At 24.5% G+C, this 22,524-nt stretch overlaps 1 protein-coding gene across 1 annotated transcript in view; it reads left to right on the top strand.

Annotated features, from left to right (window-relative positions):
- Positions 1-22,524, top strand: part of LOC122505049 (suppressor of lurcher protein 1) — a 255,048-nt gene that overhangs the window by 12,536 nt on the left and 219,988 nt on the right. The window contains exons 2-3 of the mRNA XM_043616468.1: positions 17,245-17,401; positions 20,577-20,636. Coding sequence (XP_043472403.1) covers positions 17,247-17,401; positions 20,577-20,636 — 215 coding nt within the window. The 5' untranslated portion in view covers positions 17,245-17,246. The remainder of the gene's footprint in view (positions 1-17,244; positions 17,402-20,576; positions 20,637-22,524) is intronic.

Below are 22,524 nucleotides of genomic sequence, written 5' to 3' on the forward strand. Positions count from 1 at the left end.
GCTCATTCACCTTTTGTTCATAATATACACTTTCACTTCCCTCACTACACATTTTTACCCCCTTTTTCAACATAACCTCCATTTTCTTATCCTCTTCCTTCTTCTCTAAAATAAATTTTTCCAAATCATCCACTCTTTCTCTCATACCTTCCAACTCACTCGCCCACCTTTTCCACTTTTCCTGCATCCTTTCCATTTCCTCATCTAATTCATCAATTTCTTTACTCCTCTCATCACCTAATTCACACACCGTTACAAAATTCTTTCTCACTCTCACAAAACGCTCTTCCATTGCCTCATTCAACATTTCCACTAACTCCATCAAGTCCATACAGTCTTCACACGTCATCACCTTTCCATTCTTCCCAAACCCTCTTTTAAATATTGGCGCCTTTTTCTCAGTCTCTCGCACACTACTTGAATCAAATTCAGCCATTCCAGAAATCTACCTTATCATTCAATATTTCCCAATGTCTCTCTCTCTCTTTTCTCTCACTTCAAGCAACCTAACCTCACAACATTCACTTCTCTATTTTTACCTTTTTTATCACTCACACTTAACCACTCGCACACATACACTCTTTTTACTTTCACCACCACTCTTTCCTTTGTTATCTCAAACACTACACTACCCACCCTTCAGTAAAATACTCAAAATTTTGCCAAAAACTCTTAAACCTTTACAAACGCGTGCACAACTCAACGGTACCGGAAACGGAAGCCAAAATGAATTTCAGTTAAAATTTTAGATTATAATTAAATATTAAAAGCATTATAACGTGGATTTTTAGAAATAATTAAATTTTGAAAAAGTTTCAAACTAAAATCATTGAAATTCTTAATTTTTCATATTTTTGACAAAAAATTCTGTAGAATTAATTCTTTTTAAAAGTTTAATAGGATTTTTATTGAAATTATTTCAAGTTTTTATTTTTCATTATATATTTAATTGGAGAATTTTCGAATTATTGAAATTTTGTAAATTTGAATTGTAAACGAATGAATTTGAAAATTCTCATAAAACTCATCACAGCGTTTCAATTATTTTTCATACAATTATATTTGAATTCCTTGAAAAAAATAATAACGTTCATGCAAATTTTAATAAAATTCGACAAAAAGAATTCAATTATTTACAAATGTGTTACTAAAATTCTTTATGAGAATTGAATGTTGAGAAACATTTAATTATTCAATAAATTATTTACTATTGCATTTAAATAATTAAATTCTCGTAGAATTTTCTAATAAAAATTGATTTTCATTTTATAAAATTGAATTTCAGTTAAAATTTTAGATTATAATTGAATATTAAAAGCAATATAGCATGAACTTTTAGAAATAATTGAATTTTGAAATTAATTTTTTTGAAAAAGTTTAATTGAATTTTCTTTTATATTATTTGAAGTTTTTATTTTCTAATATGCATTCAATTAAAGAATTTAGGAATAATTGAAATTTTGTGAAATTGAATATTGTAAACAAATGGATTTGAAAATTTCCAAAAAACTTTTTCGACTATTAAAAATAATAGATATTTATATCTATTATTTTTAATAGTTGTAGTTAAAAATTTTTGAAAATAATAATTGAATTGAAATAATGAAAATAATTTTGAAGAAGTATAATATTCTTAAAATATAAAATAATGATTCTATTACTTGGTCTAATTATTATAAATCATGAAGAAATCGATCACTCCGAGTCGAAGACTCAGAGTTATCGATATCTTCATGTTTTGTAGTTATAAAAAAATTTAATAAACTAAAATTTCATTCATTGTAAAAAATAACACCAAAATTGATTTACTGTGAGAGGAATTAGCTTTGGTCCAGAAAAATAGTATATACCAAGTAAAAAAATTTCTTTTATTAAGTAGAAATATCCCTGTTAGGTCAGACACATCATGAATGTAAATAAATGTTATAATTGTTTTAATCAAGTCCAAACATAACGAGCTTCCATAGAATGAGCAAAATAATAAACTAAATAAGCAAATTAAAAAATATAAAACTTGATGTCTCTGGTCGTATAAGATTATAGTTAAACATGAATTTAATCACATTACTGTAAATTTAAATAATTATTATGTATGCGTGTGTAGTCTCTCCTTATAACCACTGCTTGGAGAGTCTAAAATTTGCTGGCCTCCTAACGAACTTCATGTTCATACTCCCAAGTCCTTAAGGCAACAAGAGGCGTAGCTACATTGTTGCACACATTCCCGGTTAATTTGTTCAACATTTACTTTTTCCCGAGGTAAAATTTCTTTTTTATTGTACACGTGTCGCATTAAAATAATACAAAATGGGGAATTTTTTTTCTAAGCTTTATTTTTCAAAATTTTGTCAAAGGAAAAAATGCAATTAGTAATTAATAGGTAAAGCCGTATAGTGAGGAGTGGGGGTAGGGGTAGTTAATTATCATTCAAAGTGTAATTTGAATATTATACTCGTGAGAAAACTAATTTATTTATTGCTCACAAAAGAGGCCTAATTAGAAATTCCATCAAAGTGAACTTTAAAGTACGTTGTTCGTACATTTTCTAGTCATGTCCTTCTTAATTTTGTTAAACTTAATTTTACCCTTTATGTATATATATATGTGTGTTTGTGTGGGTTTGGGATTTCAAAGATGATTTGTTTCGACCTTTATAATTAGATACCTGTAGATTAAATGTCATGAATGGCAAAGTGATAATTTTTTTATTGACTTGTACTACTTCAAATTGGAAGCAAAATAACAAGCATTAAAATATTGTCTGACTAAAACTGACTTGTACTACTTGCAATTACTATAGTAAAATAACAAAAATTAAAAATTGTCTGACTAAAATTGACTTGTACTACTTTTTAAAAACTAGTAAAATGACAAGAATTAAAATATTGTCTGACTAAAATTGACTTGTACTACTTTCAACTATTACAAAAGTAGAAATAATTTAAATATCGTCTGACTAAAATTGACTTGTACTACTTTCATCGTGCAACTGTTAGTAAAATAACAAGAAATCAAATTTTGCCTTTTTCAATTTTACACAATACGTTGATACTAAAAATTTGCAATAAATAAAGTTTCAATAAGAAAGAAAATTAAAACATTAAATTGTCTGACTAAAAATATACTTTTTCTACTTATATACGATAAAATAAAATAAAAATAGAATTGCTATAAAACACAAAAAGAACGAGGGTGGAATTGTTTTTTTTTTTTTTTGCGAGTCTCAATTTTCTTGAAACGAACTTTAATGTGAATTTGATTCCCTGGCTTAATCGTGTGATTAGAACAATGCCCAATGGTTAAAAGGGGAATTTGAAGGATTCAATGTGAATATGCTGAGGGTTAGGAAAGTGTCTCCGGGAGGGAACTGCGACCCAATTATCAATTGTCCAAGCAAAGACGAGGCCAGTTTAGGTTGGAGAGGAAATCCATCGGGGAGTAATCCCTGTTGAGGCCACTCCTTTGAATAGTTCCAAACTTGAATTGAAAGAGGTCCTTCGTGAGCCCTAGAAAATGTTACGATAAAACTCGCACTGAATCTCGACACTCCTTAAAAGTTACTTTAAAAACTTTTTTTCATCCCTCTCTTTTAGAAAATATTCTTTAACTCACATTTTATTCGGTGAACTACAAGAAACAATGTTGTAGCCAAAACAAAAATAATGTATCAATATTTTTTATATCACAATTTTTATTATTAAATTTTGAGTTTTACTTTTACACTCCTATTTTTATTCCACTTTACTTTTACTACTTTATTTTTTATTCAGCCTTACATTACTATCTTTTAAATTAATTTTCATTTTACTATTCTTTTTTTCTTTACTTTTTTACGTTCTCATCAAAAATGAGAAAGTCTTGGATTTTTTTCTATTATTTTTATCTAACTTTTACTATATTCCTTTTTTCTTTACATTTTTTCTTTTGCTTTTTTTATTTTACTTTTACAATTCTTTTTACCAATGATTTTTTTTAATTAATTAGATTTCTAGGAGTATAGAAATTTTCTTTTTGTGAATATAATTTTCTTTGACAGAAAGGATATTTCATATTATTGGAAAAACAAGTTTTATTTTCACTTCTCTTTTTTTTTTGTTTATTGTTATGGAAACTATAAAGGAATGCTATAGCAATAAATGTCTAAAATTGAATATTATTTACTACTTTATGCGACAAACAACTGCGTACTCTAATGAGAGGATTAGTTGAGTGCATTCACGTCTCGTTGGAAGAGGTAATGCGGCGTTATCTCCCCCTTTTCGCGCTTAAGCTGGACTTTTCCTTCTCTCAATTACGACTCTTATATTATTTCGAAACTAAATGTATTTAACGGTCATTAAATAGATCCGCTCATCTTTTCCTTTTATATTTTCAACTTTCCACAATTTTTAATTAAACAATTTTAAATTAGTAACAAATGGCATTTCTTTTTCTTACTTAATACGAAAAGTGTAGTACAAATTATTTTATGTAAGAAATAAATAATAAATCAATAGTAAGTAAATAGTAAACACTTAACAGAAATCATTATTTTTATAATTTTCTTATTTTATAATTTATTCGAACAATTTATTTAATTTGTATACTATTGTTTACTATTATTATTACTATTAAAACTAGCAACAATTCGCGCGCTAAAGCGCACTGCTAACTTCTTCCTACCTTTTTTAAATAAAATTAGCAATCTTAACAATAATAGAATTTGTAAATTTTCTAATTTCAATTTTTGTTGAAAACACTAAAAAAATTCAATTATTTTCAAAAAAAAAAAAAATAAATAAAATTCTCCTTATAAAATTCATCTATGTTTAAAATTTGAAAAAAAATTTCGTAAAAATCCCAATTATCTTTAAAAATAACAAAATTCTTCTCTAAAGTTCAATTATTTTCATAAATGTCAAAAAAATTCTTATCCTAATTTCAATTATTTTCAAACATTTTTCTAATTTTCAATTTTTTTCAATATTTACTATTTTAATAAAGTTTCCCAAAAAGAATTCAATTATTTAAAAAAAAATTTAATAAAATTGTATGCAAACATTAAATTATTTTCATAACTAATAAAAATTCCACAGGAATTCAATTAAATTTTCATAAATAATAAAATTTTTTTAAGAAATTCAATTATTATTTTTATAGAAAATAATTTAAAATTTTATTGCGAAGAATTTTACTATTTATAAAAGTATAATTAAAACGTTTCGAAAAATTTATTAAAATATCAAGAAATAATTAAATTGTTATAAAGAAGTTCATAGAAATATTTGGAAATAATAAAATTTTTTCGAGAAATTCAATTAAAGTTGTTTTAAAAAAGAATGGAATTTCTTTAAAGAATTTTATTAAAATTAAATATATTCAAAATAATTGAGTTCATCACAAGAATTTTATTATTTTTTGAAAATAATTGTATTTTTTCAATTTTTTTGTTGAATATATTTAAAAATTTAATTGAAAGTAATTTAATTTGAATACAGAATTTTTTAAAAATATTTTGAGAATAATTGAATTATTTTTAGAGAATTTTAAATTCTTGTTGTAATTGCATTTTATGGAAATATTTGAAAATAATTAAATTTTTTCATGTAATTTTATTGAAATTTGATTAAAAATAATTTAGTTCCTGGAAAATTTTTTTTGTATTCATAAAAATAGTTGAATTGTTTAAAAAAATTTATTAAAATTTTAGTAAATAATATTGAAATTTATGGAAATATTTAAAAATATTTGAATTTATCCGAGGAATTCAATTAAAATTGTTTTGAAAATCATTGAATTTTTGTACAATTTAAAAAAATAATTGAATTGTTTAGAAGGATTTATTAAAATTTTAGAAAATAATTGGATTCTTTCGTGAAATTTGAAAAAAAAATTTTGAAAATATGAACAGTAATAATTAATTTTGTACCTAATTAGTAAATTTTTTAAATTTTCATTATAAAATTATTTTTAAAATTTATATTTGAAAATACTTCAGAGTGTGAGAGACAGAAAAAGTGAATGAATGAAAGAACATTCAAATTATTATAGTTAATTATTATATTTGTTGTTTTTTTCTTGTTGATATTCTTATTGATATTAAAGTAAATTGTTGATAGAAACAATTTTTGTTATCAGTAGAAAAGTCAGTGTTGGGTCAGACATGTACTCAAAATCAAAAAACCATATTTTGTGAAAAGTAGAAAAAACTGCATTTGATCAAATAAGTGGTAAAGTTACAATAAATTGTTGACAAAAACAATTTTTTACTTTTAGTAGAAAAATCATCATTGGCGAAAGTAGAATAAAAATTGAATAACAGATTATTACCTTTTTTGTTTGAATAAAAAAATCGTTATTTGTAATATTGTTGGCATTGTTTACGGCATTATTATAATAATAATTATTATTTCTCAATTTTAAGTAGAAAAATCAACGTTCGATCAGAAATTTAAAGATTTTGAATTTATATACTTAAAGTAAAGACCTAATAGCAAAGTGATAAATATTACCGACAAGTGATTAGAAATATTTTTAAAATTAATTATTTTTTCTGTTTCAATAAAATATAGAAAAAGAATACATTTTTTCTTAATTAGTTGATAAAAAGAATAAAAAATTGTCTATCCTATTAAAACCGTTCATTTTGTAAGCGAAGCATCTCATTATTTTTCATTCACCTGAAAAATGTTGGATTATATATGAGTGTAGAAAAATGCATTCATATTTCACGTGAGCAATAACAAGCTTATAAATAATTCAACCATTCTTTGTTGTATATATACTTTCTTGAATTAAAATGCAGTGGGAGAGAATTTCGTTTTATGTCTGATTAAAAAAATTTTTTTTCTACCCCGTCAACATCGTAAATTAAAGAATTGTAACTATTTTTTTCTTGTTTTCCTTTTTTTTTTTTTTTTTGGTTCAAATAAAAGAAAAATGCTGAAAAATGAAATTATTTGCTTTCTTACTGCGATATTGAAAAATGTAAACGTGGCGGTTTTTGGTACATAGAGAGCAATTTGCGTGCAGTGTATAGTGTGATTCAAAGATTTTCATGTGCAGATAGGTGAAAACGTGAATGGAAGCTTGATTAAGAATGTATCTCCAGCTTTTGTGTGTCAGGCAAACGCCTGAAGGTGATGAAGTCTCTTAAAAGACGTACACGAGTGTTTATTTTTTCCATTTAAAGATTTAAATAATAACCGCAAAATTTTATTTCACACTCTAAAAGGGAATTTTTTTCATTTTAGAATTAAGTGCTTTTATTTTTTTCCTTTTTATTGGAATTTATTTTTATATTTTTCCCTTTTCTTTACAATTTTAATTTTTTTCATCTATAAACTGTTTACTTTTATTTTTTCTTTTGTTTTGAATTGAATATTTGTATTTTTGTTTGGAATTAATTTTCCCTTTTACTTTAATTTAATTCATTTAAATACAAAAACAAAATTTGTAGGCAGTTTCTTTTTAGTAAATGTTTCTTTTTTCTCCTTGCATATGATGGTTATTCAATAAAACATTCATGTCTGACTAATGACTGACTTTACTACTTCAAATCCGATACAAGTTTGACATTCGACGAGAACATATTATTCGCAATGTGCAAAAAACATTCGTGATTTATGTTATTTTCTGGTTTTTTGTATTTTCTCCCTTTTTTTACAATAGGAAATAAAATGCCTCGAAAAAAATTTGTTTTTTTATGTGACAATTTTCGTGTATTTTTTTTTTTTTGTCAAAAATTGTCACTTTGGAAATTGTTTTTTTTTACTTTTCAGAATTTTCCATATTTATAGTAATTTTAAAATAATTGTTTTTTTTCGCAAGATTTATAGTATTTTTTGGGAATTGTTAGATAAATAATGGGAAATAAAGAAAAATTATTTTTTCATTTGATTCGAAATTGCTTTTGAAAATCGGAATGCGAGACAGTCATTTGCAGTTGGAAACAATTTAAGTGTTAATGAAAGTTCAAAAGGTATTTGAGTGGAAAATTTAGAATCTCCTAATTCTCTTTGCTGTGAAAGTAAATTGAGAATGTAGCATTCTCTTTGTCAAGAGACGCAGGCAGAAATCCATTAACGAAAAGCAAATTCCGTTCAAGCGATTAATATTTGATAATAAGATAAATAAACGTTTTCTCGAAAATGAAATATGAAAACGTCATCTGGAGTTAATGCAAAAGTAAACGAATAATAATAAATAAAAATAATAATCAAAATAATAAAAAATTAGTAATAATAAAATTATTTTTTATTTATCTTACTATAATAGGGATAGTTTTAAAAATAATTTATTTTTATTTTCAAAAAAAGAAATCTTTCTTTTTTATAAATATTTTCTATTTATATTTATGTTTTATACATCATTATTTTAATAGTTAAAATTAAGAAAAGAAAAACTTGAAATGGAAGAGGATTTAAATTAAAATTATTCTCTGTTAAATTTTTCTCAAACGTTTTTAATAGTGTAGAGACATCCAGGTGGAATGAATTTAGTTGTAATTTAAAATTCTTCTTCATTCTATTTCTCGAGGAGGATTTCATAAACAGATAAGAGTGTGACGTCAAGCTTTCAGCAGACAGAGGTTTATTTTTTCGCAACTCTTCTGCAGAGTAGCAAAATTGCTTCTTTCTTTTTTGCTTCCAAAAAGAAAAACATACAAAGAAATAGAGGAAACACTCACAAACTCATTTGGCTACTAACGTGTTCCATTTATTAATTTTATAGAAATATACAAAAATTTTTAATTCTTTGATCTTAATTTTTTCATTAATAACAAAAGTTGATAAAAATTTATTAAATTTATATTTGTTTATATGAAATTAAAAAATTGTCAAAATATTTTTTCATTTATAAATCATAAACTATTTATTATAACAATGAAAAAAAATTATTCACTAATTTAGAGGTTGAAATATTGCAATTTCGCATCTTAGGAAACTCTTGGGGATTAAATTATAAGCGAGAGTCATAAATAATAGGATGACATATTCAAGAGAGTGTGAGATATTTTGATATATATGCATAAATATATATCAATCTCAAGCTATAAAATTTTGAGAGTTTGACGAGGGCTATTGTCCTTTCCTTTTATGACGTGAAATCATTGGTCAGTGGAATGCATACAAGGTATAATTACGGGAAAGCTCGATAATGGAATAACAGTGCAAGGATAAATAGCGTGAATGGATCCATTGGTGCGAGGCTGATACAATTCCATCAATATAGCAATTGTAATGGGAATAGCCTAAAGGATGATAAACAAAGCAAAGCGATTATTAACGATACTTATGATGTCTCTAATAACAGTATAAATTTCTAATTCATAATCAACTATATGCCTCAAATCACATGATCGAATTGAATGACCTGATTTATATTTCAACATAACGAGAAGGGACATTAATTCGGTACCACTTCCGGTCTCTAAGTTTGACAACAATTTTATTTACTTCATTAATATTATAAAATAGTAAAATTATAATTATACTAATAACATTACTGATATTTTAATACAAATTTTTAATAGAAAAAAAAAAATGAAAAATATACAACAGTCGAAACAGGCCCTACCCTGACTATGTAATTTTGTATTTTCTAAAACTTAAAGCTTCAACGCTAAGAATAAAATAATAAATAAAAAGAAATGTAAATAATTTTTTAGATTAGTAAACATTTTTTTAAATTAATTACAAAAATTGTGGCTAGGACGTAATTTGATTATAAAGGGACTAGAAGATTGTAAACTGAACGTTATAATTTGCAGAAGTTTAGAGATTAAAATTCTCTCAAAAATTTCAATTATCTTTATAAATAATAGAATTTTTATTCAAAATTCAATTATTTTCATAAATTTTAACAAAATTCTTGGCAAAATTTCAATTATTTTCAAAAATTTTCCTTAATTCAATGATTTTTAAAACCTACTATTTTAATAAAATTTTCCAAAAGAATTCAAGTATTTAAAAAAATTTTAATAAAATTCTACGCAAACATTTTTATATTTTGATAAAATAATAAAAATTTCACAGAAATTAAATTATTTACAAATTTTCTATAAATTTCTTTGCAGTATAATTCAATTATTATTATATAAATAACATTTTTGCAGGGATTTAATTATTTTTCTAAATAATAAAATTGTTTTTAAAAATTCAATTATCTTTTTAAATAGTACTCATCATCGCATAATTTGAATTATTTTTAATTTTAAAATTAAAAATGAATTTGAAAATTCTCAAAAAACTTTTTTAAAAATTACCATTAAAAATAAAGGATTTTTAGAAAAAGTTTAGTAAACACTAAAAAAAAATTTATTTTTGGAAGTTACAAATTATTGCAGAAATTCAATTGTTTTCAATAGTAATAAAATCCTTCGCAGAAAAATTATGCTAAAAAATAGTAAAATTCTTCTTAGGAATTCAATTATTTTAATACATAACAAAACTCAAAGCAGAATTTTTCTTATTTTTAATTCAATTTTAATCGAATTTCTCGGAAAGTGTAATTATTATTTAAAATTTTTATCGAAAATCGTCGAAAGGAATCAATTATTCAAAAATATGTTGGTAAAATTCCTTATGAGAATTTTGAATTTTAAGAAACATTCAATTGTTCAATAAATTATTTATTTTTGTTTTTAAATAGGTAATTGAATGAAGTAGAATTTTCAAATAAAAATTGATTTAAAAATTAATTTCAGTTAAAATTTTAGATAATAATAATTAAATATTAAAAGCAATATCGCGTTAATTTCTAGAAATAATTGAATTTTGAAATTAATTTTTTTGAAAAAGTGTAATTGAATTTTTTAAATATTATTTGAAGTTTTCAATTTCTAATATATATTCAATTAAAGAATTTATGAATAATTGAAATTTGTAAAATTGAATATTGTAAATAAATTGATTTTGAAAATTGTCGAAGAACTTTTTCGAAAATTAATTGATTTAAAGAAAAATTTTAATGAAAAATTCTTAATAATAATTATGCAATATTTTTACATAATTCATTTTTTAATAAATTTTACAGAATTAGAGAAACAATAAGCTAATGAGACAAAAATTTTCTTTTTAGTGAATTTAACTTAATGAATTAAATTTTTAAAAAAATTGTTTGAAGACGAAACGATTTTAGTCATTCATAGGTATTGTAATATAAAAAATTTGAAAATTAGAAACAAAACAAAAAAATTTTCTACTCGTGATGATAATTTTACTTGTTAATTATTACTGTGTGATTTAATAAACTTATTATTTAAATTTGAAAGACTTTTCCTTTTCGTCGGCAGTTAGATAAAGGAAAAAGAATAAAGTTGCTGTGAAACAAAAAAAGAGTGAACGTTTTACAAGTTTTCTGTTCTCGTCTCTCGCTTTTATATATCTGTATATTCTATATGATTGTCCAGAATTTTTGTTCTCCAAAGTCTTCATTTTCTTTTATGTAAAATTAACAAATAATTTCGGCTTCCTTTATGTTTAATAAAATTATTAGTTAATTTTAAATATAAAAATATACAAGATAAAGTGTAAATGAATGGAAATAATAACAATAATAATAAGTTGATAATATTAATTTAATAATTAAAATAATAAGAATGAAAATAATAAACAGTGAAAATAATAATAATTTTATTAATAATATTGAAAATTTGAATAATAATAAAGCTGTAATTCTAAATTTTAAGTTGAATGTGAATATAAGAAACGAAGACATCATTAAAATCTTCTTTTCCAATGAAACATAAAAAATGTAAACATTTCATTCGGTTTCTTTTGAAAATTCACTGTAATGTAAATTAAGGAGATGAAATAAATGTTGAAAAATGCTTTGTAATGTAATGAAAGTGGCCATTATTTTTGAGACTGCTGTAAAAGTGGTTTTTTTTAACAAGTGTTACACGAAAAAAAAAATCGACTATTACTTTAAGAGATTGAGTTCTTCAGATCAAAAAAAGAACCGCAGTACAAATCTGGTCATGCACACTAGATTGGCAAGAGTCACGTTGTGGGGAATAAAAGCTAGTGGCACTTTGAAGAGATTGCGTCCTATAACATCTCTTCTAGAACCTGGAGAGAATCCCCTCCATATAATACTTTTCAGTAGTCTAAGATACTTGTATTGAACAAGGTATCTTTCCTTGGCGAAACGTGTATAAAGAAAGTCTTACGGTATTATGCAACCAAGCCTTCTTTATACTCACCACTTTATTATTCCAATAAAATAGGATTACTTACTTTCCGTTTATAAGAATAGACTTTTTACACACAGTCCCATAACCTAACAGATAAAACATTCATTTTTGTTTATTAACAACAAACAAGATTTTTTTTTTTTTTTGTCAGAAATTTTCCCTGCACCACGTTTTTTTTTTGTAAATTTATATTTTGAAATTAATTCTTTCAAGAGAAAAAAATGTTCTATTTTTTATTAATCTTAAAAAAATATTTCATTCCGTGACATAAAACAAATAAAATAAATGAATGTAATCAAAAAATTTTTTTTTGGTAATTTTGAAAATATAAATCAACTAGAGTAATGCAGGTGAATAATAAAATAGAAAAGAAAAAAATTGTCTTGAAACATTTATACAAGTTTTGTTGAAATATGTTCGTCTTCCTTTTTTTACGCCTCTGAGAAATACATTTCTGAATTACCCTTCTGAAAGGAATGCGAGATTATGGTAAAATTGCCGGCTGCTGCTGCTTCTACTGCGGTACAACCACCGTGGATTCATTCTCGAAAAATGAAGGGTATGAGAAAATAACATCGTCGAGTTTTACACATTTTCTATCAAGAAGATGATGCGCCTTTTTCCCTAAAAGCTCAACATCCAATTTTAATGGCAAACTATTTTCCCAAAAAGAAAGACGTGGAAAATAAACAATATATGTTCAATTTTTACATGTCAAGGGTAAGAAGATGGTGTAGTTTTTTATATTCATTCGAGACATTAATATGATTTTATAAATGTTAGACGAGAAAAAAGTCTATGGTTCTCTTACAAATCATAATTGTTAAATTTGAAAAATAATCGAATAGATTACTACAATCCTTGTCTGACAGTAAATTGACTTTTATCACTTAATATCGTTTATTAATATCGTTATTTATTAATTATTAATTATTATTATTAATTAATTAATTATTATAATTAATTATTAATTTATTAATTAATTATTATAATTAATTATTAATTTATTAATTAATTAACTAGAGAAATTACAAAAATTGCAAAGAAATTTCTGGCTAAAACTAATTTCTACTACTGGTAGCAAACTTTTAGAAAAATTTGTTAAGTCTGACTAAATGTGGCTATTACTACTTATAGTACAATGACTGGAATTAAAGAAATTGGCAAAAGCGAACGCATTTTCCTACTAATATTAAAAAATGTTCAGCATTTGAAAAGTCTACCATAAACTGTCTATTACTACTAGCAAAAAATTTTAGAGTCTTAAAAATATCGTCTGACTATAATTGAAGTTAACTACTAGCAGAAAAATAGCGAAATTTTCGAAATAGTATTTTTAGCAACAAAATAAATCAAAAGTAAAAATAAAACAAGGTAATAATAATAATAATAATAATAATAATAATAATAATAATAATAATAATAATAATAATAATAATAATAATAATAATAATAATAATAATAATAATAATAATAATAATAATAATAATAATAACTATTAATAGTAAAATTACTTGCTTTATATGTAATTTCTGACTAAAACTATTTTTTACTACTTGTAATTATAATCAATTTGTCTGACTCAAACTTGATAATACTACTAATAAAAGAATTGTAAAAATTGAAAAATGAAAATTCTGTTTAAGTACCTGTTTTGACCTTTACTACTAGCAGAGAAAAATTAATTTTAGGAAAATAGGAAAATTTGTAAATACTGTCTTAATAAAACTGATTTTTACTACTAATAGCAAATCTGACATAACACTGGTATTACTTCTAAACTCAACAATTAAAAAAAAATTAAATTATTGTCTGAATACAAAAGCCTTATTTTACTAGTCGTACAAACTTAAATAATTAAAAAAATAAATAAATAAAATTGTTGTCTGACTATTATTAACTTTTACTACTAACGGTAAAAAAGTAAAACTGTGGAAGGTTTGTTTTAGTACTATAACTAACTTTTATTACAAACGGTAAAAAAATTAAAAATTTGAAAAGTTTATTTCACTATACAAATAAATAATAATTACAAAAATGAAACTATGGTCTGACTAAAACTTGTTATTACTACACATAACAAAATAAATGTAGTTAAAAATGTTGTCTGACTAAAAATTACCTTAACTACTAGTCGAAAAAAAACTAAAACTTTGGAAAGAATTTTTAGTAATATGAAAATGAATAACAAAGAGCAAAAGAAAAAAAAATAGGAGTAAAAAGGAAATTAAAATTCGCTTAGTTCCTTTCAAGAGAAAAAAAAAGAAAGTGTAAAATGCAATATATAAAGAAAATATTTATACTTGGACTATGCGGTTCAATGGTCCGACATTCATGGGCCAATAATATCCTGCAACACAAACTTGTTCATTCATGCGACAATTGTAGCCTCTCTTTTGTCAACGGAAACTTGCACTAACCTTCTCTCTAGAAATTTTTTAAAGAAAAATTTTGCTTCTTCCGTTGCGTAGATTTTTCCTTGCATGTGTAATTTTATTTATATACATATAGCCATTTATACATGTATATATTGCGAGGTCGTCTCCTTTTCTAGATACCTTGAGTGCAATATGCTTTTCTTACCATTCTGGTATTGTAACTGCATGAATACATGTGTATACATGTGTCTGATACCGAGAGCAAGTGTAATATACATAAAAAATTTTTTTTTTACATTTCTTTTTTTTTTATCTGCCAATGTGTGCTTGCACTTGTAAATATTCGCATTTTTGTATGTGTGTGTGTGTGTGTGTATGAAATATCCTCAAGCAAAAATATTTCTAAGGGTGCGTGACGTGAAAGCTTTTGCTTTCACGCCAAATCAAGAATTCTCGAATAGTGAAGATTCACCGAAAAAATTGTTCACATTTTTGTCTTTTTTCTCTATTTTTCCATGGGAATTTATTTATTTATTAAGAGCAGATCGTAAAATATAAATTCTATGCAAATTTTGAAAGAACATGTTTTATCAATTTTAATCTTCCACTATAGTGATTTTGAAACATTTTATGGGTGCCAAAAAAGAAAGTTTATTCTTATTTAACTAAGAAAGTTTATTCTGACTAATATTTTTTTTATTACTTACAGTATCTTAACAAGTGCTATATCACCTTGAAAAAATACAGACAGTCTGTCTATAACATACTTATACTACTGTTGCTGAACTTCAAGAATTGACAAACTCGTCTGACCGAATATAAATTTTACTACTTATGACAATAATAAAAAGCCCTTTGTCCGACTGCAACAGGCTCTAACTACTTATACTAAAGGAGATAAAGATAAACTTTTCAAAAGGGTCGTGTCTGAGTAAAATTGTCTTATACTACTGCAGGTTCTGTCAAAAAATAGTGTTCTACGTACATAAAAATATAAAGTTCTAAAAAAAAGCATTTTTATGTCTTTTGTTGCATTTATTGTTGATTACTATTCATTACCAATCATATTACAGGGTTAAAAATATGGAAAATGTATAAAAACTGTCATAAAAAATAAAAAAAATTTCAAATACCTATAAAAAGTGATAAGAAATACAAATTAATAATTAAAAATTAAATGAAAAATAAAACTAATAAAGAAAAAAAATAAGAATAATTTAATAATAATAAGAATTAGAAGAATTCGAATCAGAATAATAATAGTAATTGCATAACAACAATAAAGAAAACAAGACGATTTTGCACTCATCAGGTAAATGGGTCGAAAATGCCATTAGGAAGATGTTTAACTTTTTTTATCGTATATTAAAAATCTTCATTTTCAAGTAATTCAAGTAAAAGGTTTAAAAGATTGATTGATTACCCTCTCCTATAAATATATATAGATATATCAACTTTATACACACAAACCACGTCCAACACATTTTTTTTCTTCTTCTCCCTCAAACAAAATCGATCTTCTATACAGTTTAAGTGATAAAAAGGTATGGTAAATTTTAAACCATTTTACATTCTTTTTTTTTCTTTTCTTCCTTTCATTTGCAAGAAAATAGAAAACTTGAATAATTGAGATATATATGTAAAGCGTAATTCGTGTCTCTTTATTGAATATGTAATCGTCTCTTGGGAAAAGTTCTTTGATGACATATCCATCAGTAGACATCTTTGATCTCTTCTCATTTTACCTTCATGAAATTTGGTCTCTTAAAAGAAATAGAAGAGAAAAAAAGAGAAAAACTCGATTTACATTAGTTGACAATTCTGAAAGTTTTATTTATTCTCGTTTCTGGTTTTTTTTTCATTTCAGGCAAGAAATATTAAAAGAAATGTAAAATTTTATAAAAAATATGTTATTTATTTAAAAAAATATATTTTTTATAAAGTATATATTTTCTCGTTGTTTTAGTAAAATACTGTTTTTTATTTACTAACAAAATAATGTATTAGACAAAAATAAATTCAAATAATCTGTAATACTTTAATCCTGTTTTTTATTTTATAATTTTATAAGATAGTGTTTTTTATTTACTGACAAAATAATGTATTACAAGAAAATGAATTCAAATAATCTGTAATGCTTTAATCCATAGAAGGATTATTTTTTCAAAAGTGATTTGGTTCTGAGTTATACAAATTTTTTTCATTTAAATAATTAATCCGAAAAATTGTTTAATTTAATATTTTTTTATGTTAATTTAAGTTGCAACGCTTTTTAATTCCATTTAGTTTACTGTGAGTACATATTAAGTAAATAAAATAAATATACGCAATTACATTCTCCCATAAATGGCGCTTGTGTTTTTATTTAAAAAATAGCGGTGGTCCAACCTTGACTAAGGACCAACCCTGACTATTTATCCCTACTTATTTTTATAATTAAAAAGTTCCTATAAAAACTAAAAAGTTAGTTTCTGTGTATGCTTTTGTTTTTGTTTTAAATATTGTTTGACAAATGGAAAAAAAAAATTTTTAAATTGCTAATTTTATTTAAAAAATTAAGGAAAAATTCAGCCAGCTCTTTAAATTATTAATTATCAATAAGGAAATTTGTAATTTTTCTAATTTAATTAATGATACCTAATTGAATTGAACAATTGACATCTTTTCTCCTTTTTCTTCATGTTCCAGGAATGTTTAAAACGAATGGTCAGAAGATTCCTGGACCAATGTGCGATTACGAGTTTGTCAGCTCTCAGCTTACACCTCAGCATGGACGTTTCTATTCGCCTCGATACCCATCCTCCTACCAGAAGAACATCCGTTGCTCCTACTACTTCCGGGCAAGGTAGGTAACTATCCGAATTTACTCAGGGCACTTCCTTTCACGTCCCTTACATCAGTGTGAATCCCCAGACCTTCTAGAATTCCATTTATATATATATATAATATATGTTATATATATATACATACTATATTCTATATATATCTTCCACGCGAGACTCTCTAGTCTCATCATCCAGAAATTTTCTGGCTTCCGGCTCGGTACAACTTTCCTCATTCCTCATCGTATCTCCTTGTTATGAGACCGCAAAACTTTATATCATCGGCATTGCCTACGGTTTAGGACCGACTGTAAAGACGCGAATAACAGAAACTCTAAGCTCTTATACTTCCCTTGTGATATCAAGCCCCGTTACGAGCTTAGAGGTGTCATTTCCATTCGCGAATTCTTTCTCTCAGTACAATTTACAGATATTATTCTCACATATATAGCTTTATATAAAAATAAAAATTCTTCCATTTTTCCCACTGGCAATGAAAACAAAAAGAATAGATAAATAAGTAGAAAAAAAAAGAATAGAACAGTTCTTTACAAATCGTATTAATTATTGAATAGAATTTATTTATTTATTTATTCATTTATTTTCAACGTAAATTTACAAGAGATATTTTATTCTCTTCATTTTATTTATAATATTTATTTATTTTATTTTATTCCAATTATTTCAATCCTTGGAGAGGAGAAAAGTCAAATGCCTTTTCAAACTGGAATACTAAATTGTAGTAATAAGAAAAAACGGAAACGTTAAATACCAATAAATTACTTTAAAATTTCAAATTTTCCAGAAAATATTTATAATTTAATTTTCAGTACACTATCCTACGCTGTGTTATGGTATTAAAAATAAAAGTCATTTAATCAAAACAATGATAAATCTTGGTTCAAAATTATAACAAAATATTTTTTTTTATTTACGTATCTACAATTAAAGTAAAAATAATTTTTAAGTGCAATAAATTAAGAATTTAATTTATCATAAATCAATTATTGACTTTGTGCAAATTTAGAATTAAGTTATAAAATGCCATTAATGTCAGACGAAAAAGATTTTTTAAAGCTCGAAAATTTATTTTCAGTAGTGAAACTCCATTTTAGTCAGACATGGATTTTGGAAATATTTGAAATTTAATTATTTAAGTACTAAAAGGGAAATTTTAGTCAGAAAATATTTTTTTATCAGTCCACAATATTTTTTATATTTATTGTTAGTTTTAGTAGTAAACAAATTTTTAATCAAACAAAAATATTTTTATACTACTTCTCTTTTATTCAGACGCCTACTATATTCCAGGTTTAAGTTTAATCATCTAAAATCAGTTTCGGTTGAAAATAACAGTATTATTTTTAGTAGTAAATATCCGTTTTCGTCAGACGATAATATTTCATGTCAATTTTTTATTTCAGTAGTAAAACGCGTTTCAGTCAGACGAAAAAGGTTTAAAAATTGATTTTCATTAGTGAAACTTTATTTTAGTCAAACATGGATTTTGGAAATATTTAAAATTTAATTATTTAAGTAGTGAAAGGGAAATTTTAGTCAGAAAATATTTTTTTTATCAGTCTATCTAAATTTAGTTTCGATGGTAAAAAGTAGTTATTTTAGTAGTAAAAGTCTTACTTAGTCAGACGACGATATTACATTGATTTAAGTATATAGTTTCAGTAGGAAAAACCGTTACAGTCGTAAAAAAAATATTTTTGTTATTCACTGTTAGTTTCAGTAGTAAAATAAATTTTTAATCAGACGAAAATATTTTTATATTACTTCTCTTTTATTCAGACGTCAATAATTATTATTCAGTTTTAGTTTCAGTAGTAAGTGGTCGTTTTAGTCAGACGATAATATTTTTTAAATTCGGATTTAGTTTCAGTAGTAAATTATAATTTTAGTCAGCAGTAATCTTTCCTTTTATTCAGATGCCAATATTTTTATTAAATTTTAGTTTCAGTAGTAAATGACTGTTTTAGTCAGACGATAATATTTTTAACTTTTTTTTTAGGTTAGTTTAGTAGAAGAACGTTTTAGTCATACGACAATATTTTTATTCAATTTTTGTTACAATAAAAATTTCAGTAGTAAAAACCGTTGTAGTCTGAGTAGTCACACTAGTAAGAAATAATTTTTTAGTCATTTCCCAATATTTATATTCAAAATTTATTTTCACTAGTACTAACTGCCTTAGGAAGACGACAATATTTTTTATTAGTTTTTTTCAGTAGTAGAACTCGTTTTAGTCAGACGAAAAAGGTTTACTATAAAAATTTATTTTGACATTATTTTTTATCCATTTTTATTTTAAGTAGTAAAACCTGTTTTAGTCAGACAAGAGTAGTTTATGTTCCAGGTTTAAGTGTGATCATCTAAAATCAGTTTCGGTAGAAAATAATAGTATTATTTTCAGTAGTAAAAATCCGTTTTCGTCAGACGATAATATTTTTTGTCGATTTCTTATTTCAGTGGAAAAATGGGTTTTAGTCAGACAAAAAAGATTTAAAAATCTATTCTCAGTAGTAAAACTCTGCTTTATTCAGACGATAATATTCTTTATTTATTTTTTTTTTGTAGTAAAAAGTGATTTTAGTCAGGCGACAGTATTTTGCTTGTTAGGTTTCAGTAGTAAAAACCGTTTTAGTCAGACGAGAGTAGTTTGTGTCTCAGGTTTACATTTGTTTATCGAAGATTATTCCCGGTAGAAAAAAGTAGTATTATTTTTAATAATAAATGTCGTTTTCGTCAGACAGTTTTTTTAATTTTAGTAGTAAAAACCGTTTTAGTCAGACGAAAAAGCTTCATTATAGTTTAAAAATTTATTTTTAGTAGTAAAACACAGTTTAATCAGACGATAGTTTTTTTTTAATTTAACTCCTTTAGTAGTAAAAGGGCATTTCAGTCAGACGACATTATTTTTCCTGTTTGGTTTCAGTAGTAAAAATAGTTTTAGTCAGACGAGAGTATTTTGAGACCAATGTTTACGTTTGTTTATCTAAAATTAGTTACAATAGAAAAAAGCACTACTATTTCTAGTAGTAAAAGTCCGTTTTCGTCAGACGACAATATTTTCTCTCTTACTTTAGTTTCAGTAGTAAAAAACATTTTAGTCAGACAATTTTTTTTTAATTGAAGATATTAATTTTCAATATATTATTAAAAGTTAAAAAAACCGATTTTAATTTTCAGATCGAAAGAGAGAATTCGAATTGTCTTCGAAGAAATATCGCTACAAAAGGGTGATTTAAGGTAAGAATTTTTTATCTTACTTTATATTTGAACATTTTTTTTTTCATTTCTTAAAATATTCATTAAGGGGAAATATTTATTATTGCTGGCGTAAATAGTAGAGAGAAGAGTAATACATATATACATACATATGAAATTCTTTGGGAATTTAGCAGATCGATATTAAAAATTTAGAAAGTATTCCAAGTCACGTATAGGTCGCACCATTAAACTGAGGATATTCACGAAACTCATCAATTTAAAAGTCCTATCAAGTTTTACAACTCTTAGTGGTAGTGTGGCATTAGAAAATCATGTTGCAAACTTTCTGTAGAATATATACATTTTGTAAAAAAGGAGAGTAAAAAAAATATAAGTGTGTATATTAGCCTCTCGTTCTTCTCTTATCCAACAGGGATTAAAAATATCAAGTGCTTAAGAAGTTTCGAGTTCATACTAAACCTTACAAAATAGTTTTTGATCCTTCGCAAAACTCCAGAAGTTAAAATGGAAAATATTAATAACAACTGGAGAAATAAGATCATTATTTATTGAAAACGAGGTCTGTATTGGGTTCCTTACTTTAATTTTCATATTTTTCAATATTTTTTTATTTTTTATGCATTTTATTTCTTTATTTCTCACAACTGTTTAGTTTTTTTATTTCGTCACGTTTTTCAGTTTTTCTTTATTTATTTCTACTTTTAAGTTTATTATTTTTCATAATTTTTATTTTTTTTCTATATTTTTTACTACTTTTGACAGTTTTTTATGTCTATACGTTTTTTATTTTTTTCTTTACTTCAGGTTTTTATTTTCTGCTTTAAATTTTCATTTGTATATATTTATTTTTCCTTATTTTTGTCTGACAAAAATATTCTTTTATCACTTAATTTAAAATTCAGAAAGTTACAAGTTAAATGAATGATGAAAAAAATATACAAAAATTAACGACTTTGAAACTAACTCATTTTTTTTGTTACAACATTACTTTTTCAATGTTGTCCAAAAGAAACGTGGAAATTCCAGAACAAGAAACATTATATTTGGTACTAATTAGTAATTACTGATTTTAATTTTTAAACTTTGAAATTCGAAATTTTCCACGCCAAATGCAAAATAAAAAAAGTAGTCTTAAAAATTCTGATTTATTTAAAAAAAAATTTCCGATACATAAAAGTGGAAAAAAAAGCTAACGTAATTTTAGAATCTTTTTTCTCTCTGTAAAAATATTTGACTTCTGGTATGTCCTAAAGGAATAAATAACTTATGCATCTTGCTTCCAATTTTCTATCTCAAAGTTGCAGATATCCTAAGCCCCAGAGAGTGATTTCGTGTGGGTTTAACATGTCAAATCGAGATTCGAAACTCAGAAACTAATCCCTAGATGTGTTACTGTAAAAGGGGGAGAGAGAGAGAGAGAGGGTGGGGGTCAGTGATAAGTCTTGTCCCTCACAGACTTCTAATCTGTGTGAAATACCTCCAAGTTCTAATTTGTAATGTCGGATGAGTCATGTGTGACTTCTAATATCATGAGCGCAAATTACAAGTTTACAGTTTACTCAAAATCCAATTTTCCTTCTAGTTCTGTTTATATTACTAATTTATTTATAAAGAATATTACCATTACGCCTAATATTCGAATAATAATTGTTTTTAATATAATTTTGTTGTTATTTAAAAAAATGTGTCAAATAAAGGAAATATGGTCAGGGTTGGACCACCTTTTAAACTTTGATTAAAAAAAACAAATGTAGTCAAGGTTAGACTAAAGATAAAAATAAAATTTCTTTAAATTTAAAAATTTTTTGCCTAATAATATAATTTTATTATTTAATATTTCCATATAATTTTATATTATATTGATATTATATCATTAAAAAATTTTAATATTTAAGAGGAAGCGAAA

The sequence above is a fragment of the Leptopilina heterotoma genome, unplaced genomic scaffold (assembly GCF_015476425.1).
Source record: "Leptopilina heterotoma isolate Lh14 unplaced genomic scaffold, ASM1547642v1 Lhet_337, whole genome shotgun sequence".
NCBI lineage: Eukaryota > Metazoa > Arthropoda > Insecta > Hymenoptera > Figitidae > Leptopilina > Leptopilina heterotoma.